Source organism: Geotrypetes seraphini, chromosome 16 (assembly GCF_902459505.1).
Source record: "Geotrypetes seraphini chromosome 16, aGeoSer1.1, whole genome shotgun sequence".
Taxonomy (NCBI): domain Eukaryota; kingdom Metazoa; phylum Chordata; class Amphibia; order Gymnophiona; family Dermophiidae; genus Geotrypetes; species Geotrypetes seraphini.
This window is the reverse complement of record NC_047099.1, coordinates 43,011,479-43,028,331: the sequence shown is the minus strand read 5'-3', so window position 1 is coordinate 43,028,331 and position 16,853 is coordinate 43,011,479. Positions and strand designations below refer to the sequence as shown.

General features: G+C 45.0%; 1 protein-coding gene across 2 annotated transcripts in view; it reads left to right on the top strand.

The window, feature by feature from the left end:
* Positions 1–16,853, top strand: part of PEA15 (proliferation and apoptosis adaptor protein 15) — a 55,611-nt gene that overhangs the window by 23,479 nt on the left and 15,279 nt on the right. The window contains exons 4-5 of one of the 2 annotated variants that reach the window (XM_033924984.1): positions 6,179–6,334; positions 7,488–9,226. In XM_033924984.1, the coding sequence (XP_033780875.1) occupies positions 6,179–6,334; positions 7,488–7,552 (221 nt within the window). In that variant the 3' untranslated portion in view covers positions 7,553–9,226. Of the gene's footprint in view, positions 1–6,178; positions 6,335–7,487; positions 9,227–16,853 lie in introns of those variants that run through there. The other variant, XM_033924985.1, reaches the window with a different exon arrangement.

Below are 16,853 nucleotides of genomic sequence, written 5' to 3'. Positions count from 1 at the left end.
TCTCTTCTTCCCCGAGCTGTGGGGAGCTTCTGGAGAGCCTCTGAGCGTGCGCTGATGCGCTGACGCGTCACATCCTTGCATGCTAGGAGGCCCTACAGACGCGGCCGTGAGCTCAGGGGTGCCCGGACAGTTCTCTAAAAAGAGGACATGTCCAGGTTTTTTCGGACATCTGGTAGATAGTAGATCTAGTAGATTTTCCTTTCGGGGGCAGGGCTGGGGGTGGGATCAAGGCATTTACAGGGCGGGGATGGGTGGAACTGGGCGGGCATGAGGGGCGGGTCTAGGAGTTGGAAAATCTGGCAACCCTAGGTATACCTATATATGTAAGCACAAGTATTCCAGGCACAAGGGGGCACCTAGATGACAGAATTGCCCTTTTGATGTATTCGTTTGGTAACACGAGATCAGATTCTTCTGCCAGTCGAGTTTCCTGACTCTAAATCAGAAAAACAGGGTGAGGAGGGACAAGGAAGGAAAGAGGCAGAGAGAAGGGGAGAATTGTTTAGTTCTGCAGAGCAGCACTGAGAAAGGTCACAACACGACTTGAGTGGCAGATAAAGAGCAAGAGACTGAAATGCCAGGTTCAGAGGCACGGCGCCATTCAGGCCTGCTCCCTGCAGCTTCGCTCGCTTCTGTCTGCTCTTCTGGAGCAAGAATCTTTGCTTTTCTACAAAAGTGTTTTTATGTGAGCTTCTTCCCTGATGACCTCCCCTCCCCCCCCTCCAGTTCTCCCCCCAAGAGCTGCAGGACTTTATAAATTCAAGCTACAAGTCCATGGTGCACCCACAGCATGTTATTCTGGTCACGCCGTCTACAAATGGCAAGAAAAAGGGCAGAAAACATCATGGGATTATGGAACAGCTTCCATCTCTCATCCCGGTCGGTCACTGAGGTCAGAAAATGTGTCACTTTTGAAGATCAACGGTAGCCCAAGATATGCAGAAACTTAGTCAAACTGCTTTATGTGGCACAGGAGTTAAATTGTGGAACTCTTTGAGGGGGGGTGTGCGGACAGGGTGGGATTTTAAAGACTTGAAGGCTCATCCCCCCCATCCAACCTTTTAAAAAACCGTAGCGTGGTGGTAACTGATCAAAGGGGTCCACTCCTTTTTAACATATTCATAAGGGACTTGACCCGAGGGCTTCAGGGTAAAGTAACTCTATTCGCTGATGACGCCAAACTATGTAATATAGTAAGTGAAAGCAATCTGCAGGATAGTATGACGCAGGATCTGCTTACGTTGGAAAACTGGTCCTCGACATGGCAGATGGGCTTCAACGCTAAGAAATGCAAGGTTATGCATCTCGGTAGCAGAAATCCATGCAAACCTTACACCTTAAATGGAGAAACACTAGCTAGGACTTCAGAAGAACGGGACTTGGGAGTAATCATCAGTGCAGACATGAAGGCCGCCAAACAAGTGGAGAAGGCCTCATCCAAAGCAAGGCAACTTATGGGATGTATCAATAGAAGCTTCGTTAGCTGCAAATCTGAAGTCATAATGCCACTGTACAGAACCATGGTGAGACCTCATCTGGAGTACTGTGTGCAATTCTGGAGGCCACATTACCGTAAAGACGTGCTTAGAGTTGAGTCGGTTCAGCGGATGGCCACTAGGATGATCTCGGGGCTCAAGGGTCTCTCGAACAAAGAAAGACTAAACAAATTGCAGCTCTACACTCTGGAGGAACGCAGGGAGAGGGGGGACATGATTGAGACATTTAAATACATCACGGGACGTGTCGAGGTGGAAGAAGACATCTTCTTTCTCAAAGGACTCTCGGTCACAAGGGGGCATCCGTTCAAACTCAAAGGAGGGAAATTCGATAGTGACGTAAGGAAGTATTTCTTCACAGAAAGGGTTGTAGATCACTGGAACAAGCTTCCAGAGCAGGTGATCAAGGCCACCAGTGTGCTTGACTTTAAGAATAAATGGGACGTCCTAGTGGGATCCCTACGGGGGTTGAGTTAAGGAACTAGGTCAGTAGTACTCAGACTTAATGGGGTGGGTCAGTAGAGTGGGCAGACTTGATGGGCTATAGCCCTTTTCTGCCGTCATCTTTCTATGTTTCTATGTTCTGTGTTTCTAAATGGCATCCAGCGAAGGGTTTCGGGTTATGTCCTTCTCTGATACCTGTAACCTGGCTCAAGGCTTGATCCCACTGGCACTGTGGTGTCCCATGTGGGTTAAAACCACAAATCAAGTTCCAAGATGAAGGGTGTGGGCTGAGGTACCTGTTCCTGAAAGATCACTTCAAAAAGGGAGGGAACCGGTAGAATTGAGGAGAGGAAGAACAGAATAAAAATCAAAGGAGAGGAGTAGAGAAGAAGGTGAAAATCTGTAGGGGGAGGGAAGGATGGTGAACACTGGAAGGAGGGAAGAAGTTAGAGAAAAGGGTAAGATTTGATGGAGGATAAGAACATAAGAACTGCTTTACTTGGTTAGTAGTCCGTTCTCACGGTGACCAATCCAGGTCACTAATACCTGGCCAAAACCCGAGGTGTAACAATATTCCATGCTACCAATCCAGGGCAAGCAGTGGCTTTCCCCATGTCTTTCTCAATAACATATGGACTTTTCCTCCAGGAACTTGTCCAAACCTTTCTTAAAACCAGCTACGTTATCCGCTCTTACCACATCCCCTGGCAACGTGTTCCAGAGCTTAACTATTCTCTGAGTGAAAAAATATTTCCTCCTATTGGTTTTAAAAGTATTTCCCTGTAACTTCATCGAGTGTCCCCTAGTCTTTGTCTTTTTTGAGAGTGAAAAATTGATCCACTTCTACCTGTTCTACTCCACTCAGGATTTTATAGACTTCAATCACATCTCCCCAAACTGAAGAGCCCTTACTGTTTTAGTCTTTCCATCCCCTTTATCATCTTGATTGCTCTTCTTTGAACCTTTTCTAGTGGAAGGAATGAGGAGAGACTCAACAGGAGAGATGAAGAAAGAGAATGAGAAGTGGGGATGGAGGGAGGAAGGCGAGAGTTACTGGAGGGAGAAGAGAAGAACTGACTTTGGAGGGGTAGGCGGGGAAGGGAGTGAGAGAATTCTCTCACTCTCTGCCTCTTTTTTCCCAGGATCTAGATCTTCCTCCAGGCTTGATCTTCCTTTCCCTGCCCCTCTCCCATCTCTGATCCTTTCCCCCTATGACCCCCCATGTCCAATCCTTCTCTAGTCCTCTGCCCCCCTCCTTCTCCTCTTTATCTGAAGGAACCCTTTTCATTCCCCCACCTCCAGGTCAGCCCTTCCTCCTCTCCAGTGATCTTTAAAATGAATCTGTTTATCATTTTCATTTCTTTCTACACCAATAATATTAATTAATTATCCTTGTAAGCGCATGGTTATTTCATTGTAATGTCGCTCCATTTCTTCCTATCTTTCTTCCTGGTTTTCTAATTTTTTTTTTATATTTTGGGTATTTTGATGTTAATTGCTTTTTTACTTTCTGAAGGGTATTATTACAAGAAAGTAATAAGCCATAAACCGTTCCTTCCCCTTCTCCCACCCGAAAACAAAATGAATCACCCTGACAAATAAGAAGGGTCAGAAAATTACTTTATTTTTATAACATAAGATAAGCTGTATTTAACATGGAAATCTATATAATGTATGCACATTTGCTGCAAAATTGACAGTTGTAACGCCTGCTGAATTTGTCCCTGAACCACTGAAGACTATAATTATTTTTGATTGTGGGAGAGGGAACCTGGTGACAGGGTCAGGGGGGCAGGTTTAACACTCACCAGAGGAAGGATTGCTTCCCACAGCACAGAGCCAACTGTGTGGACGTGAAATGGGGTGATTCAGTCAGGAGTGGAGCCAGACCTTGGGTTTTAGGGGGGCCTGATCCCAAAGTGGAGGGAGGGACAAATTTTGCCCTGCCCCCCCTGCAAACCCAAATCCGAACAAATTTTGCTCTTGCCCCACCCCCCACCCAGTTTGGGTTGGGGGCCCCCCAAAACTTGAGGTGTTGTCTTCTGCTTTGACTGGCAGGGTTCCCCAAGCTCCTGCACCTGAAGCCTGGTGGTAGGTGGCTCTTTTCTTGGGCCACCACCGCACCACGCAAGGCCACCCACTCACATAACGAAGCTTGACTCCTGCGCATGCTTGGTTTTCACGCCTGTGTGTGGAGCAGACTGCCCTCGTGCATGCTGTTTCACAAAAATCCAAACAACTGCAGGACACCCCCTTCAAGCGGGAGCTGTACGATGCTGAGGAAGATGGAATACTGGCCAAGATGGACCTTAGCGAGTTTAACAGGTCTCGTATGGGAGTAGGATGGATTGGGGTGGGGAGGGGTCATCATGACTCTTGTCCTGTGAATGAGGTGCATTTATTATATGGAAGGAAGAGACTTTGGGCCGCCTGCAAACCCTCGTAAATAAAACAATCAATATAGCCTTTATTAACACAAAATGATTTAAGTCTCCTTCAAAAATTACCCATCTGTTTTCTAAAACCAATTTTTGTATATATTTAAAAACACTATGAAAATGGGCTGTGGGTTGGAAGGTTGAACAAGACATGTTTATTTGGAAACATGGGTTATGAATCGGTTAAATAAGAAATGAAAAAAGGATGACCCAGAGGTTCAGTACCTGACCGATTTCTAGAGACAGGACAGCAGGTGGAAGCGGAGAAGAAACAGCTGCTCGGAGCGGGGTGCGCTGGCAGAGCTGTGTGTGTGTGTGTATCTCTTCAGGGAGTGTTACAGGGCAGGACTGAGGTGCATTGACAGAGTTCTGTGTGTTTGTGAACACTGCCGCATTAGGGGTTCCAGGGCAGGACTAGATGAATTGACAGAGCTGTGTGTGTTCGTGAGTTCTGAAACAGCAGGAGGTGCTGGGCAAACTGGAGATACCTTGGCAGAGGAGTTTCTATATTTCAGAAGTGAATTGAATTTGCAGAAATAACACCAAATGTGCAAAAATCTCTTAAAATGTTTAAAAGCCATATGATAACGGTAAGAATACCAGGGTTTGTCATCTTCTCTTTAATGGTGCAGGGATTATCAACTCTTACAGTCACAAAACCTCAGAATTGCTAAACAAAATACAAATTACCCCTCCACAGACACAGTGAAGGGACTTTGTTCAATACCGAGCGCGCTCACCAGCGCCCACAGAGCTGCTGCTTACGCTTGAGGGTGAAATACCTGTGGCATCTTGGCATCCTTCTTGCAGCAGCAAACTTCTAAATGGATCATGTTCTTCTGGTTCTTCCTGGCCCAAAAGTCTTCCCTTTCTGTTTTTGATTGCAGGGACAAAACAAAAAAAGGGTCCAAAAAATTGCAGTAGGGAGTCGAACAACAAAACCAACAAGAATACTGCAAAAGAGAGGGACTTTGTTGGAGTCGATGAAATGTTGTTTGCCAAAGAATGGTTCTCTGTAATAAGAAGGCGGGACCCAACACGGTCTGTGTTTCAGACAACACTTCTTCCTCAGCGGCCACATATCAAGAACCATATGATGGGGAGTGTGTGGTGCAGTGGCTAGAGCTACAGCCTCGGCACCCTGAGGTTGTGGGTTCGAATAGAGCAGGAGCCCGCTGGGACAGTTATTAAAAAATGCTTGAGAACCTGAATCATTTGTAATCCGCATAGAATTGTAGGATATGCAGAATGTAGATTATAAAAAGAGGAAAAAAAAGCAAGATGTGGGACAATGGCATTAGATTTGAAAAAGACACAAAGCTCCTGTCTTGTGTGCAAACTGGTTGCGATGGCAGGGAAACATCACGGGCAAAATGATGAGTTGGGGGTTTCCTGCTTGCGCCAGCCCAGACCAGGTGGGGCAGCAGCATTGGCACCTCTCCCTCCAACCAGCAAAAAAAAAAAGGCATGCTAGCTGTTTTGGGAGAAAAAACTGTTTCTGGCATCACCCAAGGAGCATTTTCATTCGACCACTCCTAGGAATTGGGGCTGTGGTGGCCCATTCTAGCAAAAGGGTTTCAGACTGAATTTCTGTTGAATTCAAGTCAGGCTCTTTTCATGCTATTCACCTCTCCTTTTGCTGTCTCCATTACTTCCTCTCTCTTCACCACATTTTCTCCTGTCTCTCTCGCTTCCCATCATCTGCTTTGCTCTCCATGTGGAGATAATGTTATCCTGCTACATTGCTTGATTTTAGACTGGCGTAAGAGAATTATAAAACCCCATCCTTTTTCCGTACAGACAACCTCTCCTACATAGAGCACATTTTTGAGATCTCACGGCGCCCGGACCTCCTCACGATGGTCATCGATTACCGGACCAAAGTGTTGAAGATTTCAGAGGAAGATGAAGTTGACACAAAACTCACTCGCATTCCCAGTGCCAAAAAATATAAAGGTGAGTCATCAGCTCGCTGGAAACAGATCAACCATGCCTGTGGTCTTGGGCAGGAAGTGGAGTTACCGAGGAGCTCTGGGTCATCTGGGCAAGCTGAGCCAGCTGTAGCCGTGTCCCTTTGTTCATGGCGATTTAAGTGGACAGAGAGGGGCTGCCCAACTGTCGATATTCGACAGCACTTAACCAGCCAGTGCTGCTGAATATTGACTCTGATTGGGGCCCCCAAAATGTGCCTACCGGAGACAGTACAGGGGGCAAAGTTGGGGGGGGGGGGAGCCAGCATAGGATTACCAGATTTCCCTGTCCCAGCCCCGTCCCAGACAAACCATGTGCCTCCCCTGAGCTCGGGGCTGTTTTTGGATGTCCTCTGTGTAAGGATGAGCCCCACCCAAAAGGGCATCGACGTGATGACGTCCGCCCATTGCATGCGCAGAGGATATCCAGATATGGCCCCGAGCCTGGGGCCTCCCAAAACCCAGACAAACTGCCAGGATTTGGAGATCCCTCTGGGCAGAGGACATGTCCAAGTTTTCCCAGACATCTGGTAACCATAAGCCAGTAGTAACGCGAGTGAAAGCAATATTCAGAGCCAGAACCTGCATGGCTAAGGTAGCTCAAAAGCGGTCCTAATTTTGGCCAATACTGAATATTGGCCAGGACTCACTTAACTATCGATAAGGTGCCCTGAGCCTTGGGAGCCCCATCCTGCTTATCCAGAACAGTTCCTCAACCTTCAGCCACCCCCTGTCTAGATAGGTCTTTCCCAGGTATACCTAGCACTGATCCAATGGGGGCAATGGTGGGAGGGGTGAAGCCCACTTGTGGCTGCTTCCAGGTAGGGTTACATTCGGATTTTACTTCCTTTGCTTTCAATGGAAATCAATCCATCCTCCTTTTTCTGGAGCCATATGGTAACCCTAATTTAGTTTTACAATCACACTCAAAGCAGTTTATATCCGGGTACGTCAAGCATTTTCCCTGTCTGCCGGGTGGGCTCACAATCTATCAAGGATAGTGGGGCAGTGGAGGAATAAGTGACTTAAAAGGGATTGAAGCCACAACCTCAGGGTGCTGAGGCTGGAGCTGTAACCCCTGCACCACACTCAGTACGATTCTTGGAACTCATACACCTCCTTCTTGTCCCTTTTCACAGATATTATTCGACAGCCATCAGAAGAAGAAATTATTAAGTTGGCCCCACCCCCGAAGAAAGCCTGAGGAGGGCATGACCAATGACCCCATCTGTACCACCACCATGACCACTACCATCTTCTTCCTTCTCCTCCTTCCCCGCCATTTTCACTCTCCATCCCCCCTCCACGCCTTGTCTCTGTAACTCCAGGGGCCCCTTCCTCTGGTCTGGACCTTTACAAAGTCGTTTGGATTCAGAGGTCTGGAACAGAACGATGAAGACGTGAAATCATAAAAAGGAGGAGGGAGGGCCCCAAGGGATCATCCTGTACATGGTCACCGTTAACGAAGTCTTAACTCCCACTGTGCGTACTCAGTTCTCCTGCAGTCTGCCTATCTGCGCGCCTTTAGTGAGCGTCTTTTGATATAAGTATTATTTTTGACAAACCCTGTCGGATAATCATGTGGCTACTCTTACTTTTTTTGGTTTTTAGACATTTCTATGCAAAATGGAAATTAACAGCACTCTCACTGCTTCCTGCCACCACACACCCAGCCCCTTCCTCCCCCTCCTCATTAAGCAGTGACTTTGTGCAGAACTGTATGTGCACACGCGTGTGTATACATGTGCAATGTCTTTATAGGTGAAGAAGTAACTGGGTTCCAGTTAGGCACTGAAAACTATATTTTGTTATTTCAAAAGAAACAAAATTGAAATTATATTGAAGCGGGTGACCAAGACACCCTTTAAATTTGACAAGATGCAGGCGTAGCTGATTTTTATTGGCTTCACAAAGCCCACAAAATTTTTCAATTGCGGACAATATCTTGGCCACTCCATAGCCATTTGGAGCAGGGTCTTCTAGAGCCCTTCCCGTGCCATTGGCGGAATGTAGTCTAGGCACCCTCTAGACGTGTCTGGCGGTTTTGGACTCTGTGCGACCTGCATTCGTAGCCTCTTTTCTGGAACATCCAGTATAATCCATCCCTAGATCGGGCTCTTTTTGCCTTTTCTGGAGTGTTGAGCATTTCCAGTCTCTGCGTTCTGCATATTTCTAGAGTCTCTGACCTTTTCTGTCACTGTTGTTCTGGATTTTGCTGGCGTTTCATGCATTTTCCATGCATAGTCTAACCTCCACCCATGACCCCCCCTTCCCTGCCTTTCTAAAGCCTATATTTTTTTCTGGTGTGTCTGGTGCTTTTCTGTATTTTGTTGGAGTCACTGACATTTTGAGCAACTTCAAGCCCATCGAAGGCCTTGTAAAAATGCCTGAAAATCTTCAGCACAGCTCTGAAAGTCCTTGAATGACAGGGAAGTACCATGCTGAGGTCAAGAGCTAAACCATCAGTTTATCTGGATACACATTGTTTAATGCTTTGATTATTTAAAAAAGAAGATGAAGAATTATTATCTTCCAACTTCTGGAAGGGAAAACCTTATATCTAAATGATGTTATTTAATTTATGCCAGTATTGTATCTTGAATGTTATATGCTGGGTTAGATGAAACTCAGTAATTCTAAATAAGAATTTGCGAGGGCTCCAGAGACATTGACATTTAATCCAGAATTTGTAATTAGATAATAGAAGCAGCAAAAGATGTACTTAGTACATTGAAAATGAAACGGAGAGAAGCTCAGTGAATGGTGCTAGACTGGAGGGCAAGATCATCCATGTAGAGCAGTAGTTCCCAACCCTGTCCTGGAGGACCACCAGGCCAATCGGGTTTTCAGCCTAGCCCTAATGAATATGCATGGAGCAGATTTGCATGCCTGTCACGTCCATTATATGCAAATCTCTCTCACGCATATTCATTAGGGCTAGGCTGAAAAACCTGATTGGCCTGGTGGTCCTCCAGGACAGGGTAGGGGACCACTGATGTAGAGAACTTACTAGCCCCCCCCCTCTATTTTACTAAACTGCGTTAGTGGTTTTTAGCGCAGAGAGCCACGCTGAATTCTCCGCGCAGCTCCCGACGCTCATAGAGTTCCTAGGAGCCTTGGAAGCAGCACAGAACATCCAGTCGGCTTCCTGCACTAATAACTGCTATCACAGTTTAGTAAAAGGGAAGTTAGGAGATTGGCCTGGGTAAAAAGTGTCTCCAGATTTTCCATACATATATTTATCTGCATTGAGAGGAAGTTACCATTTTAGGGGTGTTTTGAGTCAGGTTTTAAAATGTGGCTGTTTCTAAACCCCCTTTGTAAACGTGTCTGGTATGTAGATTCGTGGGTTTTCTACGAAGGTATCTGAATGTAATTAGTAAGTCGTTGTACTGGAATCCTCCTTTAACTATTTTAGTAAAGTGGATGTTATTGCCTATATATGAACTTAAATTTAGGTCAGGGTATTTGTGAGTATATGGTATGTTCAAATCTATGTGCCTAATCTTCCAGCACAATTGTACCAGCTGGAAAAGCAGGAGCAAGGGACTGTGCACTCGCTGTACCAGCAGAAATTTCCAAAGTGCAAATATCTGAGCATTTTAGCCTTGAGAAGTTGTACAAGTGACACACAAAGCCTTTGCCCCAGTGTGGACATTTAAAAATTGGCACCTGTTATCTGTGCAAGCTGATCCTGTTCTTGGTTTACCCCCACTGCATGCAGGGACTTGTAGTCAGGATGTCACTAAAACAAGCAGGGACTACAAGCTCATGCATATAGTGGGGGTAAAACGTATGTAGCCATGATCTAAACTGACTGATAGAGGAGCCAAGGGTTAAGGAATCAGATGACACTATGAACTCTTCAGGAAGCCTTAACGGTCAACTTACATTCTCAAAGCATGCTGGGATCTGTAGTTCTCTAATTTACTACTGAGACAAAGGGGTTACAAATCCCAAATGTATTTGAGATGTGGAGGGGAAAATGAAAAAGGGCGTTTATACCTTTCTGATGGTTTTCTTATATGTGTCTCTTTATGGCTTTATAGAAAAACAAAGCCGAAAAAGCCACAGAAAGATAGGAAGAGATCAGGAGCTTTTACTAGTGCTGTATAGGGTTGGGTGCAAATCTGCTTGTCTGTCAATTGTTCTATACACGATTTCGGGGTCCTTGTACTAAGGCATGCTAAAGATTAGCACATGCTAAATGCCAAGGCATCCATTATATTTGCATATAGCGTGCTCTAATTCGATTAGCGTGTGTAAAAGTGTGTAAAAGGACCCCTGAGGAAGGCAGAAGCTGCCGAAACATGGACCTTGTTGGGTCCTTTGTATATCCTTCTGCATCTGGATTTTGCTGCCTGATCTGTGTAATTATGGACTCCTGATATTGTCCTGTCTTTCTGTGGCTTTCTTTATGGCTTCACTTTGCAGGGATGTCCAACCTTTTGGCTTCCCTGAGCCGCCTTGGCTGAAAAAAATGTCTCTGGGACCGCGCAAACACTGCAGCAAGACGGTAAACACCCGGGGGCAGCAGAGGAAAACACTGCACCGCCCTCGACCGGGGCCGCAGGTTGGACACCCCTGCTTTAGGGCTTTGTCAGCAAACCTTATCTGTCGAATAGCAGTAGACCCGGAGACCTGCCTTATTCATCATCATCTCAGGGCTAATCCAGGTTCCAGATTGGACTTCTCAAATACCAGCCGTAGAAACTGTATTCCTCCTTTCCCCCCCCCCCCAAAAACCACATTTTATGCTGAATTTTCATTTTGGCTTAAATGGGGCAACGTTTCTGTGAAACTTTCTCTTTCTTTTTGGCTAGCTCATTGCTTTTTCCCCAAATAGTTTAGTTTAATATGGGGTCCTTTCACGAAGGTGCGCTCGACGTTTCAGCACGCGCTCAACGCTAGACTATAATGGACGTGTTAGCATTTAGCAGGCCTTCGTGAAAGGACCCCTATATTCCTTAACAACCATTCACCTAAATGTCTTCCCTTCCCCTCCAGTTTTGCCAAATCATTTTGCATGCTGAGAAATCCCTCCCAGTTCTTATGGAGACAACTAAGATTCTTCAATTCCCACCACAGTCTTTGAACCCTAGGGATAGGCACAGGAAAAACTTTTCGTTCCTTTTCAGAAAATGAAGTTTCTCCACTATGTTTGGTTTGTTTCACGCATTCGTGTTAATTTGTGTGCGCCAATGGCATGTTTGTTAATTTGTAGGTTATTGTATGTTAAACGGATTTTTTTTAACACACTAAAATGTTTTGGGTGCCTTAACAAACCAAATGCATGTCCTGACTGAGCACTGGCTTCATTGCATCCACGGTGGGAAGCAGAAGACCCCCTACTCTCTGCTGCAAAAACTTTGCTGGATCTAGTTGCAGACTTTGTAGCACTTTTGATTTCATGGAAAATCTTTTGCTGCTGAGTGGTGCAAGATTATAAAGTTTTAACATCTGGAGAGAGAGAGAGAGAGAGAAAGACTTTGGTGGTATTGTCATATTTTGGCAAGCAAATTAGATTCCAGTTTATCTGATGAGCTGGAATGTGAGCAAGTTTGTTAAAGACTGGAAGTCAGTTTTCAAAAGTTGATCGGGTGTAGTAGAAGGGCTGGGTGTACTGCTGGAGAAAGGATTTGGGATAGATTTACCAGACATCTGGATTTACCCAGGCTTGTCCTCTTTCTGGGTGTCTGGACAGTTTCCTGGAATGGAGGAAGTTTGTCCGGGTTTTGGACTCACTCTCTCCAGTCCAGCCCCCCCCCCCAAAAAAAAAATAAATATGGTTGTCCTGTTGGCCTGTCCTCACGCCCACATATCTCTTCGGCACTGCAATTTCAAACTTTGGGCAGCCGGCAACCGGTAGCATTAGCAATCTGATCCTGCTGCCGTCGGCCTGCCCCAGAAGCCTTTGCTCTGCAGTGATTTCGTGCTGCCGCGTAGATGGGATGGTGCAGAGTGAAGGCTTCCTGGCAGGCTGACAGCAACAGGAAAATGTTGCTAACGCTACTGCCCAAACTTTGAAATTGCAGTGTCGAGCAGGCATGTGGGGATACAGGAGACTTGTGCGGTGGGCTGAAGAAAGATAGAAAGAGGTTGTGCTGGGGGTAAGACTAGTGGGAGGCGGGGGCGGGGCAGGGCACTTTGGGTGGAGCAGAAGTGGGGTCATGGGCAGGGATGGGGGGGGGGGGCAGTGTCATGTGTCCTCTTTTTTTAGTTTACAAATATGGTAACCCTAGTTTGGGAAACATATGAGCAGATTCCTGGGATAAACCTTTGCGCCAGTTACTCAGTCGTCCTTTGTGGCAGGCGGAGTAATCTGAAGCCCTATTTTAAATGGCTAATTTCCAGAGCTGCTGGGTTACCCAGTTCCAGGAGGGAGACTTTTTAGCCAGTCCTGGTTTTGAATTTACATCCCAAAGCACTGTGGGATTTGTAGTCCCTGATTCCACCCAACTAGCAACACTGCAGGTCCCATAATGCATCAGAGTAAGGTTGTCAGAAATCCAAGACTGGCCTAAAATCTCTCTCATGGATTTACATAACTTGTCAGCTCTGAATTTTATATTAGAAAATAATAACAAATATTGGTCCTGTGATACAAAATCAACACATTCTCCCATGGTATAAATTTGAAAGAGTTCTAAATAGCCACTATTTTGCAAAATTCCAAAATCTGGCATTCCCTTGCTGCAAGGCTGTATTACGATTTTCTTATTTTGCTGGCTGTGGAAATTAATTCTTAATAATTGAAAGGCTAATTCATGTTTAGATTTAAATAGCTGGTGTAAAGTGTTTGCAGATGGAAAATGTGGGTTTGATATTTCTTTCTGATTAATTCTGTCGGTGACTGTCATGTGTTGTGGTTAGGCCAGTGGTGACGATGGATATTTATCCAAGGTCATTTATTTTGTAGGTTGCCACAACAATTAAAATTATCTTTTTTTTTTTTTTAAAAAAAAAGAAGAGACAAAGGCTGAGGAGACTGTATGTGTTAAAATATAGATGGAAAGTGAAAGTTACTGGAGCAGTTGGACCACTTCTTACCAGGCCTTAGACGGAGGTAAAGAGAGGGGGTTTGGGAGACAGTACAAGAGAAGAGAGACTTAGAGGAAGACAGAAAGAATCATTTTTTACCACTGAATGTAGTACTTTGGTAACACATGTACAAACAGTCATGCAGCTAGAATTTCCTGAATCTGAGAAAGGGGAGCATTTGTACAACCTTCTGGGACACTTTGGAGTGCCTGAGAAGTCCCAAAGCCTTTCCTGAGCCCCGAGATGATTCAGATGAAGCTGCAAGCCTTGCATTTCAGACTTTCTTAGCTGGCATTTGAGAGCTGACGTCAAGAAGTGTATGGGGTTGTTCTGGCAAGCTTCGTATACAGTGGGAGCCTCTCAGCATTTAAGAGCTGAGCCGAGAAGTGTATGAGCTTGTTTTGATTTGCTAAGCTGTTCCTGTTCTAGCACTCTGGGACCTGAAAAAAATAAAAATAAATAACGGTGATCCAGACCAGAGGGACATTCTTGAAGCAGGGCCCATGTTGAAAGTAGATGATATGTATAAAGTAAAAAGTACATTTTAATGATGATATGGGAAGGTGTCTACACACCTTAATCCTGTGCTCGTTATACATGTCCCTTCTTGACGTAACTTTTTAAAGTGTGTTTATTTTCCAAATGTAGGGTATATTTTCTGGTGCTAACTTGATTTGGGGCCGGTACCTTGAATCCCTTTGCTTTTGCATTTTTTTTTGTTTGTTTGTGTGGATCCAGAAGATCTGTTCTGTTTCTTTGGGCTTCTAATTCATTCAGAACCAAGGCAGGGGAGGACTTCACTACTAAGAGCTTGCAACTACGGTATGTAACGGGGGAATTTTCCCCTGTTCATCCCCACCCCCTCCAACTACCAAGTCTGCTCAGTGCAGTGATGCACCAGAGCTCCTTCCAGAATCCTGTAATCACAGACGGCCCGCGTACGTACCGCTTCTTGAGAAACACTGGTGTAGAACAGGTGAAAGCGAATCGATTTTTTTACCTTTTCAAAAAGTACAATGAAATTACATGGAAATACTTATAAAACAAATAGGAGGAAATCATGTTTTACTCAAAGACTAGTTAAGGAAGTGGATCGGTAGCTGTGTTCTGCCATGCAGAAGGTCCTTCCCTCTATCCTCAGGCCAGGCTATTATGGAGATAGAGTTGGGATCATTAGAACAAAAGAACAGCCATACCGGGTCAGCCCATTTCCAACCGTACCTGGTAGAAACCCATTGTCTTAATATTTTGGGGTTCTTTCAGATTTAGTCGATCTTACGGCATGTGAGCACTTTGTTTTGTCCTTTTCAGTGATGTGTGTATATGCGTAATGAAGCTCATGTAATTTTTAGCACTTTTATCCACAGAGCTGTACCCAATAGGTGGAGGCATAACCAGTTCTGCAAAAGGAACAGGGACAATTTTTAACCTTAAGCTGTCAGAGTTTCCATGTCACCATAATAGGCAGAAAGCAGTGGGGGGGATGACAAGGGGCACTTGATGCTTCCTGCACTACTCCCATCCTAGGACTTTTCAACAGCTCAGCATGAACTTGCATGCATTGCTGGACTCTGGACTGCCATCTCACGGTCAGCCTCCTGAGTCCAGATGTACAGAAGTTTCAGATAGCTTCCTGCTTGCTGGGGAAGGGAAGGAGAGGAGATGATTACAGGACCTGGGAGCAGAAAGCATCTTTTCCTGGGACCCACTGTCCTTTGCCACTTTTGACTGGGGGGAGAGAGGGGAAGGGAGGAATACCTATCCCTCAACTCATGAATTCCCTACTCTTCATCATTCTTAAACCGATGCCTTTCAGTGGGAAAACTAAGCCACGCCTCCCCCTTTTCCGCTCCCAAAATCGCTGTCATAAGGGCTGGCAAACATCACCACTTCTGGTGGCAATAGAGAGGAAGCCCGATGAGGTGACTTGCATCAAGGGCATTGCTCATCTGAGCAAGTAGAGTTGAAACTCTCTGCTGTTAAGCTATTGTGTGACTGTTGAGCTAATTTTATAGCGAAGCGTTTCTTTTTAATGCATATTTGTGCCATCTGTAGATTTATTTTTCTGTATTTTGAGCAGCTGTACTGCTGTCTTCCTCTATGAACCTTCTGTCTTTATTTTGTCCTGAAAAGTGGTCTTCGTCATATGTTTTTAGCCCCTCTCTTTTTTGGTGGGGTTTGATACATTTATTATTGACATATTGGATGGTCTAAGGTGCTGTTGTCCAGGTTAATGACTGCAACATCTTTCTGTTACTGTGAACCTAGCTAAGTCAGCTTTCTTACACTATGTATGTTTTTTCTTTTTTTTGTTCTCTGTTGGTTGTGAGGTTGTGACTTTATTTTTTTTCTATTCTGTTATTGTAAACTGCTTTGCTATGACTTGCAAAACGTGGAATAGAAAATATTTGAATAAACTAATGAAAATAATTTAAGAAGTGGGGAAATTTCCTAGAGGTTATCAACATCATTCATTGATAAGTCTTACTTCTGATTCTCCATCCGACTGGTGTCTGTTGGCAATTTGAATGGATTTTGGGGTGACGTTTAAGCAAACTGATGCTGGCTTTTACTAAACCGCAGTAGAGCTTCTCACCGCAGGCCAGTGACGTTCATTGGAATTGAACGTTGTCGGCCTGCGGTAAAAAGCTCTACCGTGATTTAGCAAAAAGAGCCCTGAGTATTTGCCCAAGCTGGAAACAAGGGCTATGGTTGAGCAAAAGTAACTTTTATCAAAGTTTATAGACGTGTGCTAGGAGAGAGGAGTAGCCTTTGGCTACAGTATTAGACTGATTGTGGGGATTTGGGCCTCTTCTGTTGATTCCCTGCACGACCTTGAACAAATTCCATTACCACTCTGTGCCTCTGCTCTAATCCTAGTTCCATCACTGACTGTGTAACTTTGGGATGTATAATTGTATTTTCCCGTGTTTTAGTTCTATCACTCTCTTTCTACTTTGGGCCAGGGGTACCCCCTTGCCAGTCAGGTTTTCAGGATATCCACATTGAATTTGCATAAACTTTGATTTGCATACACTGCCTCCATTACATGCAAATGTCTTTCATGCATATTCATTGTGGAGATCTTGAAAACCTGACTGGCAAGGGGGGGACTCCAGGACCGAGTTGAGAAACGCTGCTTTGGGCCACTTTATCCCTTTGTGCCTCCGTTCTAGTCTCAGCTCTGTCACTGATTGGGTGATTTTGGGCTATCTCAGTTTTTGACTTTGGGCCTCAACTGTAATCCCAGGGTGCTGGGTAGCCTTTGGGGCAATGTTTCCTGAATCTAGTGAAAACAAGGCTTTATTCTGACTTTTTTCCACTCCACAAATTATATGATAGAGAAATTGGAAGAAAAATGAAGAACCTTTGTAACAATTTTGCTTTTAACTGCCAGCTGAATAGTTATGTTTGGGATTGTGGCATATCCTGCTTTCAGATATCTCTCCAGTCGTGTACATACA